The sequence below is a fragment of the Larimichthys crocea genome, chromosome XIII, assembly GCF_000972845.2.
Source record: "Larimichthys crocea isolate SSNF chromosome XIII, L_crocea_2.0, whole genome shotgun sequence".
Taxonomy (NCBI): domain Eukaryota; kingdom Metazoa; phylum Chordata; class Actinopteri; family Sciaenidae; genus Larimichthys; species Larimichthys crocea.
This window is the reverse complement of record NC_040023.1, coordinates 24,446,385-24,463,859: the sequence shown is the minus strand read 5'-3', so window position 1 is coordinate 24,463,859 and position 17,475 is coordinate 24,446,385. Positions and strand designations below refer to the sequence as shown.

Here is a 17,475-nt window from a genome sequence, read left to right as displayed (position 1 = left end):
CCCACCCTGATTGTGTAAAGTGTCGACTCAGCCAGTGTGGCGTCAGAACCCCCAAGCCCTACACGACTCATGTACAATCACAACACACACACACACATCCACGTGCATAGTAGCACCACAGATACATGGATTTTATACAGGATAATAACCCACCTGCACTTATTTTATACTGATGTGAATCTTTATAAATTCAATTATTATCAATAAACTAAAACTTAAAGTTACAAAGGATTTGATGGTTTAAAAAAAATTGCGTTTTCATTTAACACTTTGAATAAGTTGCTTGTGTGTCAGCGTCTCACAAATGTGTGTGTGTGTTTCTAAAGATGGCATGGATTTTGTTTGCCTTATGATCACCAACTGGAGGTCTTGATTTACCTACATTTTAATTCATTACAGCACAGACATTAGTCAGTTCTACCTTATGACACATACTCACACAACACCTACATACTGTAGCTATCTTATCTGTATAACTGAAAGTGCATTTGAAATACTTTTGCTTTACTGACATGTTATTTGTCTCCCATCTCACCCTCCTCCCCTACTTCACCTCCCCCAAACTCTCTCTCTCTCTCTCTCTTTCGTTCTCAGGTGAATGACATACAGTACTTTCAGGCCGTGCTATAGAGAGCTCAATGTTATACGACCTGGAAGCTGCTAATGTGCCTAAAAACTGAAGAGAATGAAGAGGAGCCAATAAAATGAAAAGGAGTGTGGTGGATAAGCTACCCAGATGAAAAGAACTCGGATTTCTCTCCAATGACAAAATGATGACCTGGAATTGAGTAAAAAGACTGAAATCTCAGTTTGATATATATGCTGGGACATATTTTAGAGTTAAAACTTTCCTACATATATCTAAATAAATGACAAAGTAAACTCCATTCCTTTGTATGGTGCCAGTGGCACACATATATTTTGAGCCACTAATTCATTGACAGTGCTAGATGAAGATGGATAGATGGTGCTGTATCCAGTAACTGGAGAGTGCTAAATGAGCTGCTGTGTAAGCAGCTTGATCTCTGGATGATTGAAGGCAGATAGCATTTTGACTTACCAACAGAGCACACTAGACATCCCTAGATGTGCAACTGCAGATAGCAGTAGTTTCAAGTTTTGTTGAGCTTGTGAAAGGCCAGATAGACAGGGTAGTTTAGTTCGTACAATGAATCCTAGAGACAGTGTAGAGATGATGGAGACCCAGGCAGTAGGTCAGAAGGAAAAGCTGGTTGGAGACAAGGTCAACCCTGGAAATGAGGTAGAGGGTGAACATGACAAAGTCCCAGAGACTTTTGACTGCAACATCTGTGGACGCAGCTTCCCGTTCCTCAGCTCTTTGTCGCAGCATATGAGACGCCACACAGGTGCTCGCCCATACAAATGCCCCTACTGTGATCACAGGGCTTCTCAGAAGGGCAACCTCAAAGTTCACATTCGCAGCCACAAACTGGGCACCCTCTCTAGCCACCACTCCAATGAGGATGAAGTGGGTGGGGCCGAGGAGGAGGAGATGAGTGTTTCAGAAGGTCTCGATGGAGGTACGAGTCCAACCAAGAGCAGCTCAGCCTGTAACCGAGTGATCAATGGGGATACTGGTGAGGAGAGTCGGAGGAAAGTGCCTGGGAGGAGCATGAAAAGAGAGAAGTCTGTTACAGACCAGAGGCCTTACTGTTGCCGCCTGTGTGGTTATGAGGCCCTGCGAGAGGACCAGCTCCTCAGCCATATTGAAAAGGTCCACATAACAGCAGACGCAGAGGAGGAGACCACTGTCAAGGAAGAGGCTGTGGCCGAACCTGATGTCCCCCAACCCCAGAGTGATGGAACCTTTCCCTGTGAGACCTGTGGCCAGGTCTTTAGCCAGGCCTGGTTTCTGAAGTCACACATGAAGAAACATGCAGGGATCCTGGACCACTGCTGTCGTATTTGTGGACGACGGTTCCGTGAAGCTTGGTTTCTGAAATCACATATGAAAACACACAACACTAAATCCAGGTCACGGTCAAAAGCAGATTCATCTGAGCATCCAGCTACCATTAATGATGTAGCCCAGGATCCTGAGATTGTCACTGCCTCTGTTGCATCAATCTATCAAATGTGTTCCAAATGTGGGAACCTGTTCCACAGCAGAGAGAGTCTGAGGGCCCATGAAAAAGCCCACAGTCTCAGCTATAGCAGGAAATCCCAGAGCCAATCCAGACTCAGTGATGATGAGGATTCACCAGCTGCTAAGAAACGTTACCTTGACTACTTAAATCTCCAGCCTGTTGAGGAAAGTACCTTGGACGAAGAGGAGGAGGCTGAGAAGAAGATGCTAGGTCAAAGAATCCCAGAGTTAGATCCAGTCTGCAGTTACCAGGCTTGGCAATTAGCTACAAAAGGAAAGGTTGTTGAGCCAGTGGAGCCGAGTTATAAGGCCTCCTATGGTGGAGGAAGTCTGGGGGAAGAGGCCCTCGCTGGAGCTGCTGTGGTTTTTGAAAAGGAGAGCAGCCGTTATGTCCTGCAAGGGCAAGAGAAGCGCAGCTCAGGGCGACGCAGCAGCTCTGGTTTGGGAAGCCATACTTCAGGGGACCGGACACCAGAGAGCCTTAGTGACTCTGAGTACCGGCCTTCATCTCGCCAGGACAGACGGCGATCATCACAGTCGCAAGCTTCCACCAAATCCAACGAGTGCTTTGAGTGTGGGAAGGTGTTTCGCAGTCGTCACCAGATGATTGTTCACCAGCGGGTCCACAGAAAGGACGGAGGTAGAGCATCTGTGGGAGATAAGGAAAGAACTTCAAGAGACGAACGATGGGGCTCCACCAGTGATCCAGAGTCAGGATCCCCCAGCCGGCCAAGCACCCCTGGGTATGGAGACTCTCCACCAGCCTCCACCCTTGGAGACCAGGCCTCGGAGATGGGTACTGCAAACTCCGGAGAGATTGCAGGTAAGTCAAAAACTTTATTTTCCTATATATCCTGGTTTTATTCTATCTTACTTTAATGCTGATCTATAATTAAATCAACATTCAAAGGGCACTGAAGAACTTACCTTTAATTTGGCTGGTAGTAAATTTGGTAACAAAAATTAAATTTAAGTAAGAAAAATTCCTTTGTTCCTGCTTTGGTCCTTGCTTAGGACCACCATTTCAAGATACTGACTCAACTTTCCAGCATAAAACAACAGGAAAATGTAACAGTTATACAAGTAAAGGAATTCTTTACATATAAATTCACTAATAGAAACATAATATGCAGGATTTTTAGTGGCAGTAACGACTGTTGCCCTTCTTAAAGCCTCCCACTCGAGGCCTCTGACTCTGTCACTCTGTAGTAAACATCTGTTGATGAAATGTGCTTTGTGTAGGTGCAGCTCCTCATCGTATCAGTCTCTATGGAGTGGGAGCTGGAGCCACCATGTGGCAAAATGTCAAAATTACATCTGCCTTCAGCCCTTTTATAGTGTTGCTTTAAAAAAAAATACCAACTATGGTCAATAAAGTTTTACTGCCATTGAAAATTCTGACATCGATTTGAGTGTTTACACAGTGCAATTATTGTGTATCACAGAGCAATAAAGCTAACAGTTAAGTGAAATGTTCTTTTCAGTGGCATGTCAGTGGAGGAGAGGGCATTTTTGGAATGCCTATCATTTTTTCACCTCCACAACCAATAAACACTGCAGAGAAAAAAAAGAAAACCTACCCATGCAAGGGTAAAACACCCATAATCACAGCTGAAATATGGGAAAGGAAGGATTCCTGTTCATGATCTCTTGGGTGTGTGTCTCTTAACTTGCAAACTCACTGAAAACACAATTTGTAAAGGTTGGGACAGTGGATGGCTTAGAGTTGTAGTGATTACCTCCCTTAGTACAGAGTACAGACATTCAAAAATAGCAGCAACATTTCTTCGGGCCCGATCGAGCTGTGTGCTATTTCAGGTCTTCCTGTCTCAGGAAACTCCCCTCGCCCCCCTTATCTGTGTGTTAATATGTTTTTTGCTCTCCTTTTTATGTCTTTGCCATGGAAATCCATGTGCATGTTTCCTTCTACTCTTCAGTGATTTTGTTTGTTTTATAACAACCAATTATTGGTTATGAAGCATCATAACAGTCCTGCATTTTAAAAGTAAATGGCATGGTTAACTGTCGTTTTCACTCTCCCAGACTATTTGCATCCTGGTGTCTGGTTTCAGGAATTGCATTTTAGGATACAAGATCATGTTAGCTCAATATATGCACTGTATACAAATGTACTGTATATAATTGGTCAGATACAAAACCTGTAACATCAAGAGAAATGGTAAAATATGAAAGAATCTGTTGATGACAATGTCAGCTTATATAAAAATGATAAGAATTCAGTGTTATCCAAAAGTATATTTTTGTCCAGATCTGAAGGCTTCTCCTTCATTTTTCTCTATATCTTTCCTCTCAGTCCCCTCTGACTCTTTCCTAATCTCGAAGGTTAGCTCCTGTGACACCTCCACTGTCTCTCATCCACTCTTCTTACCATTGAGCCAGCCAGGCTGCCTGATGTCTGAGGGATTGGTTATTTATAGAGTCACCTCCCGATGGAGAGGGATGCAGGCAATGGGGAAAGAGACACTCAGAGGACACTCTAGTGGCAAACGCTCTGATGTCCCTTACAGCCATTTAGCTACTTTTTGGGAATGCAAATCAAAGGTGACAGGGTGCATGCACATACCAGCATTATAGGCTTTTAGACAAATTGCTTATAATTAATTATAGATTGATAGCGTGGTAATTATTGTGCAAGTATCGTAACAAATAAAAACGTTCACGCAGCTGTGGTTATTGAAGCTTTGCATGGTGCACATCTACAACTGTGTGCATTTTTCCGTTCAGTTTCACTCCTGGTGAGAGCTGACATCTGCGCATTCTTTTGAACAGCTCTTATGCAAGTGTGAAATTGGGGTTACTTTTGTAGGTTTCAGTTGCAAGGTTTCATAGATAGTTAGTTTGTCTCAAGGATATGTACTGTATGTTGTTTACTTTATCCTTTACAAGACTTACTGCAGTGACAGACCGTCAGCACTATGTCTTAATTACCTCACTCTTTCACTCCTGCTGGGTAGGGTTTATGTTTGTTAGTGTGTGTTTCTATGTTTGTGTGCATGTGCAAGACTGACAAGTACAAGTCTGATTCAGGATCGGATTGATGCATTTGGAAGGGCAATAAGAATAATTTGCATGACAAGCTATTGGCAATCACAATGTTAGATTACTTGCTTCAATTCCTGTGACACTTACTGCTTAATAATTGATTCATAAAAGACCAATAAACAGGAGACATTAGTATAACCACCTTCCCCACTAAACTGCCCAGCCCTGGGGCTTCACCTTGGCAGAGTTTGAGCCGTGTATGTTGGCCAGTGTTGCCAACAGGAAGCCAAATGAAAAACAGATGGCAGATTACTGGTGGTATTGTGAACAATAGTAGGGTGGTGGAGAGTGTGTACTACTTACAAATTCTCATGTGTTGGATCATAGTAGTGTGTGTTGGTATGTGAGATGATATAATGCTCTGTGACCAGGCTACTTTCTAATTTTATAGTTTAATGTTCAAAACCTCTAAATTCCAACTTGTCTTTGATTACTTAACATTCACACATACACGTCCAGTGTCAATAGAACTACTTATACTATCATAATTATTATTTTTGATGTATTTTCTCATTCTACTTCCTGAAACTGGACACTGGGAGACATAAAGTATTCCAGTGACAGTAAAATTCGCTTCAGAAGAAAGGCAGGTCACAAACGCCATCTTGTGGGGAAATTATAGAGCTGCACTTCTGGAAACAGAAATATAGGCTCAATGCAGTAAACACGTGCAATCCAATGCAATCCCAGTACTATAAATAAACCAGCTTTTTATGTAAGATTCATAATATCCAATTTTATGTACCAAAAAGGTGTTTATTGAACTTCTTGTCATTTGTGATTAATAGTATAAATGCATTCCTACAATCATCACAGAGATGAATCAGCACCTCTCCTTATAGAACTTAAACATCTGAACTATCTATTGCAGGGTCACTTTGTATCTTCAAATCAATATCAGATGTTTGAGACAATATCTAACAACGATATGATACAATTATTCATTGTTTATTTTTGTGTTGATATGTTAATTATCCTTGTAATTGTCAAATAATAATTTGATGTCAGGATTTTTTAAATCAAAAGAGGAGATATGGGAATGCTGGCCAATACTGCAGCCTAGTGGCTGTTCACCAAAACTACATCAAGATGAATCTGGCTCAGATGTAATGAGCTCTGTTTTATAGCTGGTAGTAGAGAAGAGTATAATCTAGATGATTTTCTTTTGCATGCATTGACCTTTATGTTGTCATTTCTCTTTCCTACAGATGAGAGACCATACATCTGCAGCCTTTGTGACTTTGTCGCCACAGACTTGAAGACCTATTCGACTCATGTTCGTGTCCAACACCCGGTTGTCCCTGAAGATAGACCCAGCCCTATTCCTAGCCCCAGCTCCAGCTCAGACAGAGGCACCCCCAGTGGTTATCCCAAGCTGAAGAAAGCTCTTCTTCAGGGGTTGAACAACTCTGCATCCCCTTCTGCTTACCTTTCAGCACGATCCTCCCCACTTGATCCTAGCATGACCCCTGTGGATCTATGTGTGAGGGCTGAGGGCTGCAGGGGCATAGCCTCCCTAAACCTGGACAGGAAGAGCCTCCTTAGCCATAAGTGCTCCTTCTGCTCTCATTCCACTCGCTACCCAGAGGTGCTCTGGATGCATCAGACTGTGGCTCACCGCATCAACAGCAATAGCTCCAATCTTGCTCCCAAATGGGCCCTGAAAAACAACTCCAAGGGCTCCAGGGACAACTTCTTATCTTCCAGGAGACGCACCGGTCCCCCGCCAGTCCTGGAAGGAAAGGAGTGTCCACCACTGCCTCCACTGATGCGTGCACAACGTACCCGGCCGCCAACTTACTCCAGCGAGGTTCTAAAAAAGAACAAACCAGCCAGTAGTGCAGCCATGCCGTCATCATCATCGTCGTCGTCATCATCATCATCATCCTCTACTCCCTCCTCCTCCTTATCCAAGGGCTCTTCATCCACCTCAGGCACCCATGCTGGGAGAGTCCCCGTCCGGCCAAGCAGCAGCACCAGCAGCAGTGTCAGGCACGTGGAGGACCAGAGTCATCAGCCTCGCTTCAGACCCAAAGTGGATATTTACCCTCGGGGAGGTTCATTGCCTTCATCCAGCTCCTTGGAGAAGAGCACTGGTGCCCTCTCACGTTCCTCAGCCCCAAGCCCCAGCTCTGCTACAGCATCCCGAATTTCTGACCGCTATATGATGCCTCAAGAGGGTCTGGGCTTCATGTTGTCCAGCAAACATGGCCTAGCAGAGTACAGCCGAGCTAGGGGTTCCCCTCATCAGCCGCTTCCCAACTCCCACAGCCAGATCCGAGCTAATGCTACGAGGCCCAGCACCATTACCCATAGCTCCACAGCAGGACACAACTACGGAGTCTCCCAAGCACACGGAAGCACTCTGCTGAATTCCTCCTCCTCTTCCTCCTCCTCTTCGTCTTTGCCTTCAGATGCTCGTGGAGATGTGAAGCACGAGCCAATCGCAGAGACACCCGAGATGCCGACTGACATCCTTAGCTTCCTCAAAAACTACAGCCCCAATGAACTGGCTGCCCTCTACCACCGGTGGGGTGCAGCCAATGCACTGCTGGATCCTACTGGTAGGGAGCAATTCTTACTCCAGTTTTTGATTGATTGACATGTGTAACGTTTTGTTTTGTCTTTGCAATATCATCATTCAAAAGAGGTTCTCTTTGGAGAAACTCTTGTGAAATCCTTCATCAGCTCAAATACAAAATGCCCAGAGGACTTTTGCTGTGGAGAAAATGCCAAATGTCAGGAGTTGAAGAGAAATGTTTTCCAGTAACTGAGCATCTTATTTTGAGCCCTTATGATTGGAAGTGGGTAAACCTGACAAACTAAACCAGGAAAAGACACCCGCAGCCACATAGATACACACTTAAAGTATGCATCATACTCAAGCAGGTTTACGTATTTACCCTCTTACAGACACTGACACTCTCTCTCTCAGCTCGCCATCTGGCAGAAAGTGATTGACAGACACATAAACTCCCCAATTCTGACAAGGTTTTAAATAATGAAGAGGTGTCCATTAAATGGGCACAAACATGCGTGCTTGCATGTTTGTGAGGTATGATAAAAGGCTTTATCTGGGGCAGCGTGCGTCTGTGCATGTGTGTCCATATGCGCTTGGGTTTTTAGATGCAATAGGAGTGTGTGTGTGTGTGTGTTTTTATTTTACTGTGAAAGACGTGAGAGAACCTTTGCTACTCTCAAGTCTGCGAGGCATGCCTAGTCTCCAGCTCCACTCTCCCAGAAAGCTGTCACAAACTGTTTAGGTCACAGCTCTGCCTGACGAGAGAATCGCACAGATGCGAATGGAGGGAGGCAAAACAGAGAGAGAGGGAACATAAGAGGCAAAGAGAGAGATGAGACAGAATAATTACCCCACCAGCTGCTTTGGAAATGGTCATTACCGAACATCCACATTATTTGCCCATTTTCAGTTGTGTCTCTAAGGTCAAGTGGGGCTGTATGGAGCCAGGGGTCAAAGACAACAGCCCCAGAGCAGACGCATGACATCGCTGTCACCCGTCCAGGCGCATATCGTCACGATCTGCCTTAGCCCTTTGAGTCACATGCTATAAAGTGACCTTTTTTGAGCAACTGAGTCTTTCTCCCATTTCTCTGTGTAATATGTGTATGAGTGTGTGTGTGTCTGCTTGTGTTCTCCGTCCAGCTCTGTCTTGTCTTTCATTAGTGCATCAGTGAGAAGGGCTGGCGGCCCATAGTGGAAGTAGAGTATCCAGAGGCCAGCAGTCGGGCTGCCAGAGACACTTTCTGTCATCTTCTCCGCCTCTCTGTCCTCCCTGTTCTGCCGCGTCCCTCCAACACCACCCACATTTGCCACACATACACTCACACAAACATACACACAACAACTGGGCACTGCCCAGGTATATACCAGCTTCAGTGCTTGGGGGAGGGGTTGATGTGTCTATTGGGGGTTTGTGCAACAAGCATCCCCTTTACCAAAGGCACCCCCAAACCCCCAGGCTAGTTATCTGTCAGCGAGAGAGGTCATAGGAGTGCATGTGTGTGTGTGTATGCATGTGTGTAGTGGTCACAGTGTCATCAAATGGATCCATCTTTAAATGCTTTTACCTCTTGCTGGTGTCCCTGTGGCTTCAAATGATGTAAACTCATTTACATGCAGACCAGAACCAAAAAAACAACAACATGATTATAACATGAGTAAGGGGTCCTAAAAATGTAATGTATAAGATAAAGTCATTCCAGTTAATCTCACCGTGTAACAACAGGTTTCTTAATGCTGAGCGGCCACTCCTTTAACCGTTCAGTATGCACTCTGTCTGCTTTGCCAAACACAGTTGGGCTTCATGTCCCTTAACAATTAATTTCCTTGTGGCATTTTTCTTATACTGCCTCATTACAGTTTCAGAACTCTCATTAACTGTGTTAGAAATTGCCTGGTTTTGCCAGTTTCTCTTTGTTTGTAAATTGCCTTTAAAAAGTCTATTTAGCATTAAAAATCAAAGTGCAACAAAAATGCATTTTTAAGGCAGATATTGATATAAAAAAATCATTTGATAGGGATATATTGGTTAGAAGTATTTTTTACATATGCACATAACCAGAAATCTTGATTAAGATCAGTAACCAGTCAGTGCTCTGATGGACAAACTGTGTAATACAAACATTTTTTCTAAATTATGCCTAACCTAGTTTGGTATATCTGTAGTCCCATTTCTTTTTCCTTATTGGCTGATATATCTGCAGTAATAGCGGCCAAAATGTTGGGCTGACTGATTTATTGGGCTCGCTCTATTAAAAACATAATTTAAAAAGTTGAAAATTCAAATGCAATTATGCTCTTGTCAGAACATGTATTAATAAACTGGACCAAGAAGTACAAGTTATGTTGTCCAGGAAATTTGAGGTTTTCAAAATAATATTCAAGTGTCATGATTTTTATGTAAAGTTCAACCAAATTCTTGTCAGGAACTTCAGGAAAATGTTGCAAATTCATCTTGTTGTATCAGATGTGAACACAGAAGGACAAACTTTTGTACTGAAAGGGCAAGAAAGTTAACTTAATCGTTTAATCAAGAGTGTTCCTGATTTTCTCATGTAGTCGTGTCATGTCACATGACAGGGTTTTATGACTTTTGAAGTCATCGAAATTCAACAAGTCATGCTATTTAAAGTCATTAACATGTAAAGCTGACTTGTGCATGTAGTCTTGTGTCGTCATTGTGTGTGTGTGTGTATACATGTGTGTGTAAACGTAGCCAATGTGAGCCACCCTCTGACCAAACACACATATATACAACTCTCGAAACACATACACATGCAGGCACACACACACCTGACATGTGACACACGGGCAGCGGAGCGGGCACATCACAGCCGGGGCGTTTTAATTGCCTGTAATTTATGCGCTGTGTGTGTGTGCTGTGTGTGTCTGGCTGTCAGCCTCTGAGATGATGCTGTGTGACAGCTGCAGTCCAGCCCCTGGAGCTAGCCGCTCATAATGACACATTAGACATACTAATGATGCCTGCGCGAGTCCACTACTGACGCTACCTACCTCCACCGCTCCAGCCAGGCTCTATGCTTATGTACTCCCACTCACTTTCTGCCCATTACTGACCTTTACGTCTTCATTCAATCTCCACAAACACTCCCACGAGAAAATATCTTCTGCTTCGGAATAAACTGATGCTGATGTCCGGCACTCTTCACAGAAATAGACACGTGAAATCTCACGTGGGAAATCAAATAATACTGTATGTGATTTTAGGACACATTTGTGCGTGAACATTTAAATTGTCAACTTTCTTTTCGTAGTGCCAAAAAGTGCTTTCGAATTCATGTTTCTTCAAGAGAGTGAACAACTGATCAAGACCAAATTTCACAAAACATTGTTGCTGTGATAATAAATAGGTTTGTTAAGAAAGTTGTAATTTAAGTTTTGTGATATGAATTAATATTCAATAGTTGCTTCAACTCATGTGTGATCTAAGAATAAACACTCTGTACAACGTACATCCAGATTTTTGACAAATATGAATGGTGACAGTCACACAACATTCATTATAGCGTCTGTAAATTGTCATGCCTTGCATTGTGTTATTATTTGCAGAAATTGCACAGGGTATTATAAACACACACATACAATTCACTCTTAGAATTTAGAAACTCAAATAAAATGGTGGATTGTAAAATTTGGTGCACTGCAACAAACAGAGTTGATATTGTACCTCTGTTTTGACCGGCGTGTCATCAGTTGAACCTGCCATGTTTTGTAGCTTTGCTCTTTAGCACTCTGTTTAATTGTGTTTCTCTTTCTCGTGTGTAATCAGGGATGCTGAGGTCTCTCATGCGGCAGGGACAATATTTCTGCCATGAGTGCGGGAAGAGTTTCAGTCAGCCCAGCCACCTGCGCACTCATATGAGATCCCATACAGGTAAATACAGCCATTACACAATGACACACAAACACACTCAAAGGAACACAAATTCCATACGTACATGAACGTCCCTAAACATGAATACTATCTGTATGTGTCAACTTTTAACCCATATGTTTTGATGAAATTGTCTTTACTTCCTTATGGTTGGGGCCTCACAGTCTGTTGTATGTGCACAAATGATAATACTAATTACAATGATAATACTAATTAACCATTTTCCATTTTAATAGTATTTTCTTTTCTACTGGCTTTATTAAAACTCAATTTGTAAAATTGAATGTAACTGGTAACCTTTTTATTTACCACAACTGAGCTTATGCATTTGATCAAGGTGACAGAAATCTAAAAATGAGCATGAAACTTTGGCATTAGACCAAACAAGGAAATATGTTATGATTTATATATGATATATAGGGGCTATGCATTCAATATCATGTTGCAGATATTATGTACATTGCCTTTGTTTCCCAAAATTTCACTTACAGGCAAAGAAACGTACAGTACTTTGCAACATTTTCTGTATAGCAGACATATGAGACATTTTAATAAAAAGTCATGTAAGTATACAGGTGATAAGACAACATGAGACATTTTGTGCTATTGAATAGGGTCTCCAGGACCCTAAATAGAACAATTTGTTTTTAGAGTTCTGACAATAAGTACTTTAACATGAGTTTTAAAGTCATATGCAGTAATTAAATGAGTTTTGGGGTAAAAAATGGTTGATAATCAAGTTGCAAGCGCAGCACAAAAAGTGTAAATTATTTAAAAGGGAAAGGTGTGACAGACATAGACAAACAACCTCAGCACAGAAGAAACAGCAGATGCAATTTACTCTACTATATGTACGAGAAGTCCAGCGTCCTGCTCTAACCTGTAGAACAGCCTTATTAGCTACTTGTTATTCATGTAATACAAGATGTGCCCAATTTTTTTTGGCCACTCCTTCAACAGTCACTCATTTCCCTTGCCACCTGTGCACACACAGCATCACCCTCGCAGCTATTTATTCACCCAGAAACACTCACATGAGATATAGAGAATATATGCATGGGGATTCACATTTTCAACAATATTTCATCGTCTGACTCTCCATACGTCCGCTACGTTCCTGCTTTCTCCAAAATAAATCAAAACAGATCATTTTGTTCAGTTGAGTGTGACAGCCAGTCTGTGAGTCCTTCCCCGCCCTGGGCTGGGCAGCTGTCTCTATTTTTTAAACTGAAACATGATTTGCTCCAGATACTGACCTGTGACAAATTGTATACATTATTAATCACATGTCAATTAGAGAGATGGAATTGCGCATTCTAATGAGGCAGATGAGCATTTGTCCACGCCAGCCTTATGAATCCATTTGCATGTGTCCTGATGCCATTCACTAAACAGCTTGATCTAGACATACTGCCTTTCCGCTACTTTCCCTACTTTTGTTAGAGCCCTTTCCTTTCCTTTCCTTTCCTTTCCTTTCCTTTCCTTTCCTTTCCTTTCCTTTCCTTTCCTTTCCCTTTCCCTTCCTTTCCCTTCCTTTCCCTTCCTCTCCTTTCCTTTCCTTTCCTTTCCTTTCCTTTCCCTTCCTTTCCTTTCCTTTCCTTTTCTTTTCTTTCCTTTCCTTTCTTGCTTCTTTTCATCTCACTTTTTCCCCTCTCCCCTGCCCTCTCTCTCCCCCTCTTCCTTTTCTTCCTCATATCCTCTCATCTCACATTTGCACCTCTCCATTTCCTCTTTTGTATTAGTTTTCTGCACTCTCCTCATCCTCTGTCTTTTCCTCTTCATCTGAACACCTCTAGTCTCTCCTCTTCTTTCCCCCCCCCTCTTTCTCTCTCCTTTCCTCTCTTGTTTCCTGTCATCTCACCTTTTCTCTCGCCCTCTATGTCCTTCTTTTGCTCCTCTCCTCTCCACAGCCTCTGTCCCTCTTCATTTCTCCCTCCTCCTCCTCCTCCTCCTCCTCCTCCCTCCCTCTCCTGTCCTGTCATGTCCATCAGCCGGGCCGGCAGTGATCACAGCAGACAGTGAGATAAGTAGCTTCTTTATAGAGAGTGTGAATGATATGTGGCACAGCCAGTGATTCTAAGTGACAGAGGCCAAATGGTAAGTGATGCAGCGCTCGGCTTCCCCCCAAGCCGTATTGTAAACACACACACGCACACACAAACTGCATGAACACACACACAGACACACAACCATGCATAGAGTCTGTAAACACTCGCCGAGGCTGTAATTAATGTTGTCACCGACGGTTGTCTTCAGCATGGACGTGCACACGCAGAAAAGGCCAGCCACCCTAAGGCCTCTATTAACATGCGTCATATTAAATCACTGACTTGCCTCCACCAGGTTCCATCACCATCATCATCACCACCATCATCACCATCATCATCACTGCCAGCCCCCCTCTATTAGCAAGGGTGCTGGTGGCAAACGCTACTGTGTGCGGGTGGTGGTGGGAAAAAAAAAAAAAAATGCTTGTGTGGATCTGGTAGAGCTTTTAACCGAATGCCCTCCTCCCCCCCTTCCTCCTCCTCCTCCTCCTCCTCCTCCTCCTTATCCCTCTCCCCCCCTCCTCCTCCTTCTCCCCCCACAGTTGGGTTTGATTTTAACGGACTCCACAGAGGTACTGACGCTCACACCACCGCTTCTGAAGCTCCCAAACAAGTATGTGGCACGTTGGCTAACCACTGGGCTCCCTCATCGCTTCTGCATGTTTCTTCTTATTATTATTGTCTCACCTCTGCATGTGTGTGTGCGTTTCTGTGTCAATCCCTCACCCCCATCCTTTTGTGAGTGTTTTTTTTTCTTCTTTGTACAACAGTCACATGTGGCACCCTCTGCACCTGCCATTAACACCTGGCATTCTCACACGCTGCTGGATCACACCTGACATCAGCATTCATATCCAGTATACAAAGCACAGGTGTCTCATTGAATAGCTTCGGTTTTGTTTCGGGAAAACTTCAATTTTTGGTGACTTTTGTTGTTTTAATTACACTTGGAGGGTTAGTGGTTCTTTTATTAATTGAGAATAAGCAATCTGACGCTTGTGAATTTGCCTCAACGCCTTTTTGGATGAAATCAGACGCACATACTGTAGTTTTTTTTTTTTTTGTACTTTCAGTATATGATAGAATCACTTCTTTGTATTGCACAATTGTGGTTTTATCATTGGACTGAATTTACACTTTTAAATATATGCAATCAAATTGTAACCGTGTAACCGACTGGCACATTTTGATTTAATTTCCATGTTATATATCCTTCTTTCTGTCACAAACTGATAAAACAACAGCAATTCACTCTAACAAGTTCAGAAAATATTCACAGACAGGAATAGCGACAGTTTCATCAGATACCTGAGAACAAATATCCCAAATACACACACAGCGCTTGTTCTCTGTTTCCGGCTTATTTGGAATATACATCTAAAGAACGGCGTGCTGGTAATTAGCAACAGGAGTGATTTTATGTGCAAACATTCACAGCTGCAAACTGCAGACAGAGCATAACTGTCACTTAATAACAATTACGTTTGTTTCAATGTGTCACTGCGATGCAAAACGGGTGAAAAAAAAAAAAAGGACATGGTTTTATTTTTGGCTGTGAGCAACAACTTAACTAGTGTTAAGCACTTTGACATGAGGTCTGCGATGTGTTTCAGCTGGAAATGTCTGCATGTGAGGTGAAGATTGCATGGCTTAAGATACATTTCTAGGAAGTGCAGTGGGAAAAGATCATTACACTGAGCGCCTAGAATCAAAAATAGAGACTAAAGCTGAAAGGGTGAGTTGATGAAACATTTAGTTGATTATTATTGGCACTATAATTTACTTTTAGAGCAAAATTTACTGATTTTAGCTTCTCAATGTGAGAATTTGCTGCTGCTTTGTGAATGTGTTTGTGTCTAATAAGACATTTGCTGACATCATCCTGTGGTTTAGGAAAAAGTTATGGGCATTTCTGACTGATTTTATAGACCTAAACATGAATCAACAAGATGAGAAAATAAAAGGCGGATAAAAATAATTCTTTACTCTGTTAGAAATAAGAAAAAGATAGCGCTGAGGATTACCACTTTGGTGCAAGTGTAAACGTGCTCTCACACAAACATGCCATTTGTTTAATGTCTTTTCAGAGTTTTCAAAGTTAGTCATAGAGACAAGCGTCGAGACAGAGGAGAGGGAACAGAGGAGTAAATCTTTTCTGCTTTGACATTCGGAGAGAGCTGGGTTCTACACGCTGCGCCTCCATCTTAATTAATCACACACTCACACACCCACATGGACTCAGATTTACCGCACACTATGAATGATGGGAGCAGGCGCGGCAGAGGGGTCCAATTAGATGTAGTGTTGACGCTGCTTTACGGTGACGATAACCTTTAGTATAATGTAGTGCACCGGTTCCGTCAGCGATGTTTCCTCGCAGGACGATGTCGTGGAGGTTCTCGTTTTCCTCTCACGTCTCACCCTCGCCGTCTCTCCAGCTGTTTTTTTTTTTTTTTTAATTTTTTTTCTGTGATTAATTATACCTTTTTTTGTTTTTATCTCTCTCTCTCTCTCTCTCTCTCTCTCTCTTCCTCACCCCCGCCTCTTCCTCTCTCTCCGTTGTGTTTCTGATGATGTATGATAACAGCTATATTTCCTTGTTTCTTCTTTAGGGAGAAGGGTGCGGGAGGGGCACGGGGAGTCATTTGTTTTCCCGCTTTGATACTCTTCCATTTATCAAAATGATAATTAGGTGCAATTAAATGGCAATCTCATTTGTTTTGTTCAGGTGTGTGTTGCTTATTCTTTTATTATTTTTTTATATTTTTGCCGAGGTGTCTGTGCCATTGTAGGTCAGTCTAATTAGAAGAGAGACTATAGGGTGTGTGTGTGTGTGTGTGTGTGTGTGTGTGTGTGTGTGTGTGAATAAGTGTGTGTGTGTGTGTGTCTGTGTGTGCAAGGGGGCAGAGGGTGGCCCAGGTGATTGAGAGAAATACATGGAGACAAAAGTAGGACTGTTCAGACAGCGGATGTGTGGCGCTCTTCTCCAGATGGCAGGAAAGAAAAGAGAAAGAGTTAGTCCATCTGGGTCAGGATGGAGAAACAAAGTTAACTTTTTAAGGGAAATTAGGTGTAAAAAATTAAATGTGAATGCTGCTCTTGACCCGCATAATGTTTCCCTGTTTCTAGCTGAATGCCATCATGTGTCTTGGTTTATGTTTGTGTGAGTGTTCGCTTGTTTCGCCTCCTTTCTGTTGCCGCTGCAACGAGTCTCGTCCATGGTTTACATCGTCGTGTCTTGTTAAATCCCCTGCATATACAAAATTCTTTTGTCCTCTACCTGTGCATGACGTCCTCTCTGGCCTCCACCTGACCTTTCAACTTAATGTGTGTATTGTGTGTGTGTGTGTGTTCCTCAGGGGAGAGGCCATTCTGCTGCCAGCTCTGCCCATACCGAGCCTCTCAGAAAGGGAACCTAAAGACGCACGTCCAGAGTGTCCACCATATGCCTTTTGACAACAGCCAGTACCCAGATACGAGGAGCTTGTTACTGAGCCAGGAGGAGCATGGAGCGCTGGCTGCCAAACACCCACCGACGCCACAACAACAACAACAGTAGACCATCTGATAGACTGCGATCTGGATCTTTGGACCAGACTAGTCAGGGAATCACAGAACCTGAAAAAACACCATCACCATTGGATTGGAAGTAGTACTTGACTTCTTGAGCGTCTCTTCTGCATCCTTTAATGAAGTTAGACGAATTTTCTACAATGAAGGCTCTTGTAGTTTTTTTTGTTTTTCTTTTCAAAATGAGAAGCTAGTTAAAGCCGTGTTAGGCAATTTTGAAATCACAGTGTGGGAGGGCTGCAGCACAGAAGAGTGTCTTATCCACTAATAG

At 42.9% G+C, this 17,475-nt stretch overlaps 1 protein-coding gene across 3 annotated transcripts in view; it reads left to right on the top strand.

The window, feature by feature from the left end:
* Positions 1-17,246, top strand: part of LOC104918401 (zinc finger protein 516) — a 44,611-nt gene extending 27,365 nt beyond the window's left edge. For 2 of the 3 annotated variants that reach the window (XM_019264942.2, XM_019264941.2), the window contains exons 2-5: positions 595-2,930; positions 6,379-7,734; positions 11,482-11,586; positions 16,994-17,246. In XM_019264942.2, the coding sequence (XP_019120487.2) occupies positions 1,169-2,930; positions 6,379-7,734; positions 11,482-11,586; positions 16,994-17,193 (3,423 nt within the window). In that variant the 5' untranslated portion in view covers positions 595-1,168 and the 3' untranslated portion in view covers positions 17,194-17,246. Of the gene's footprint in view, positions 1-594; positions 2,931-6,378; positions 7,735-11,481; positions 11,587-14,176; positions 14,248-16,993 lie in introns of all 3 variants that reach the window. The other variant, XM_010730145.3, reaches the window with a different exon arrangement.
* Positions 17,247-17,475: the final 229 nt, after the last annotated feature.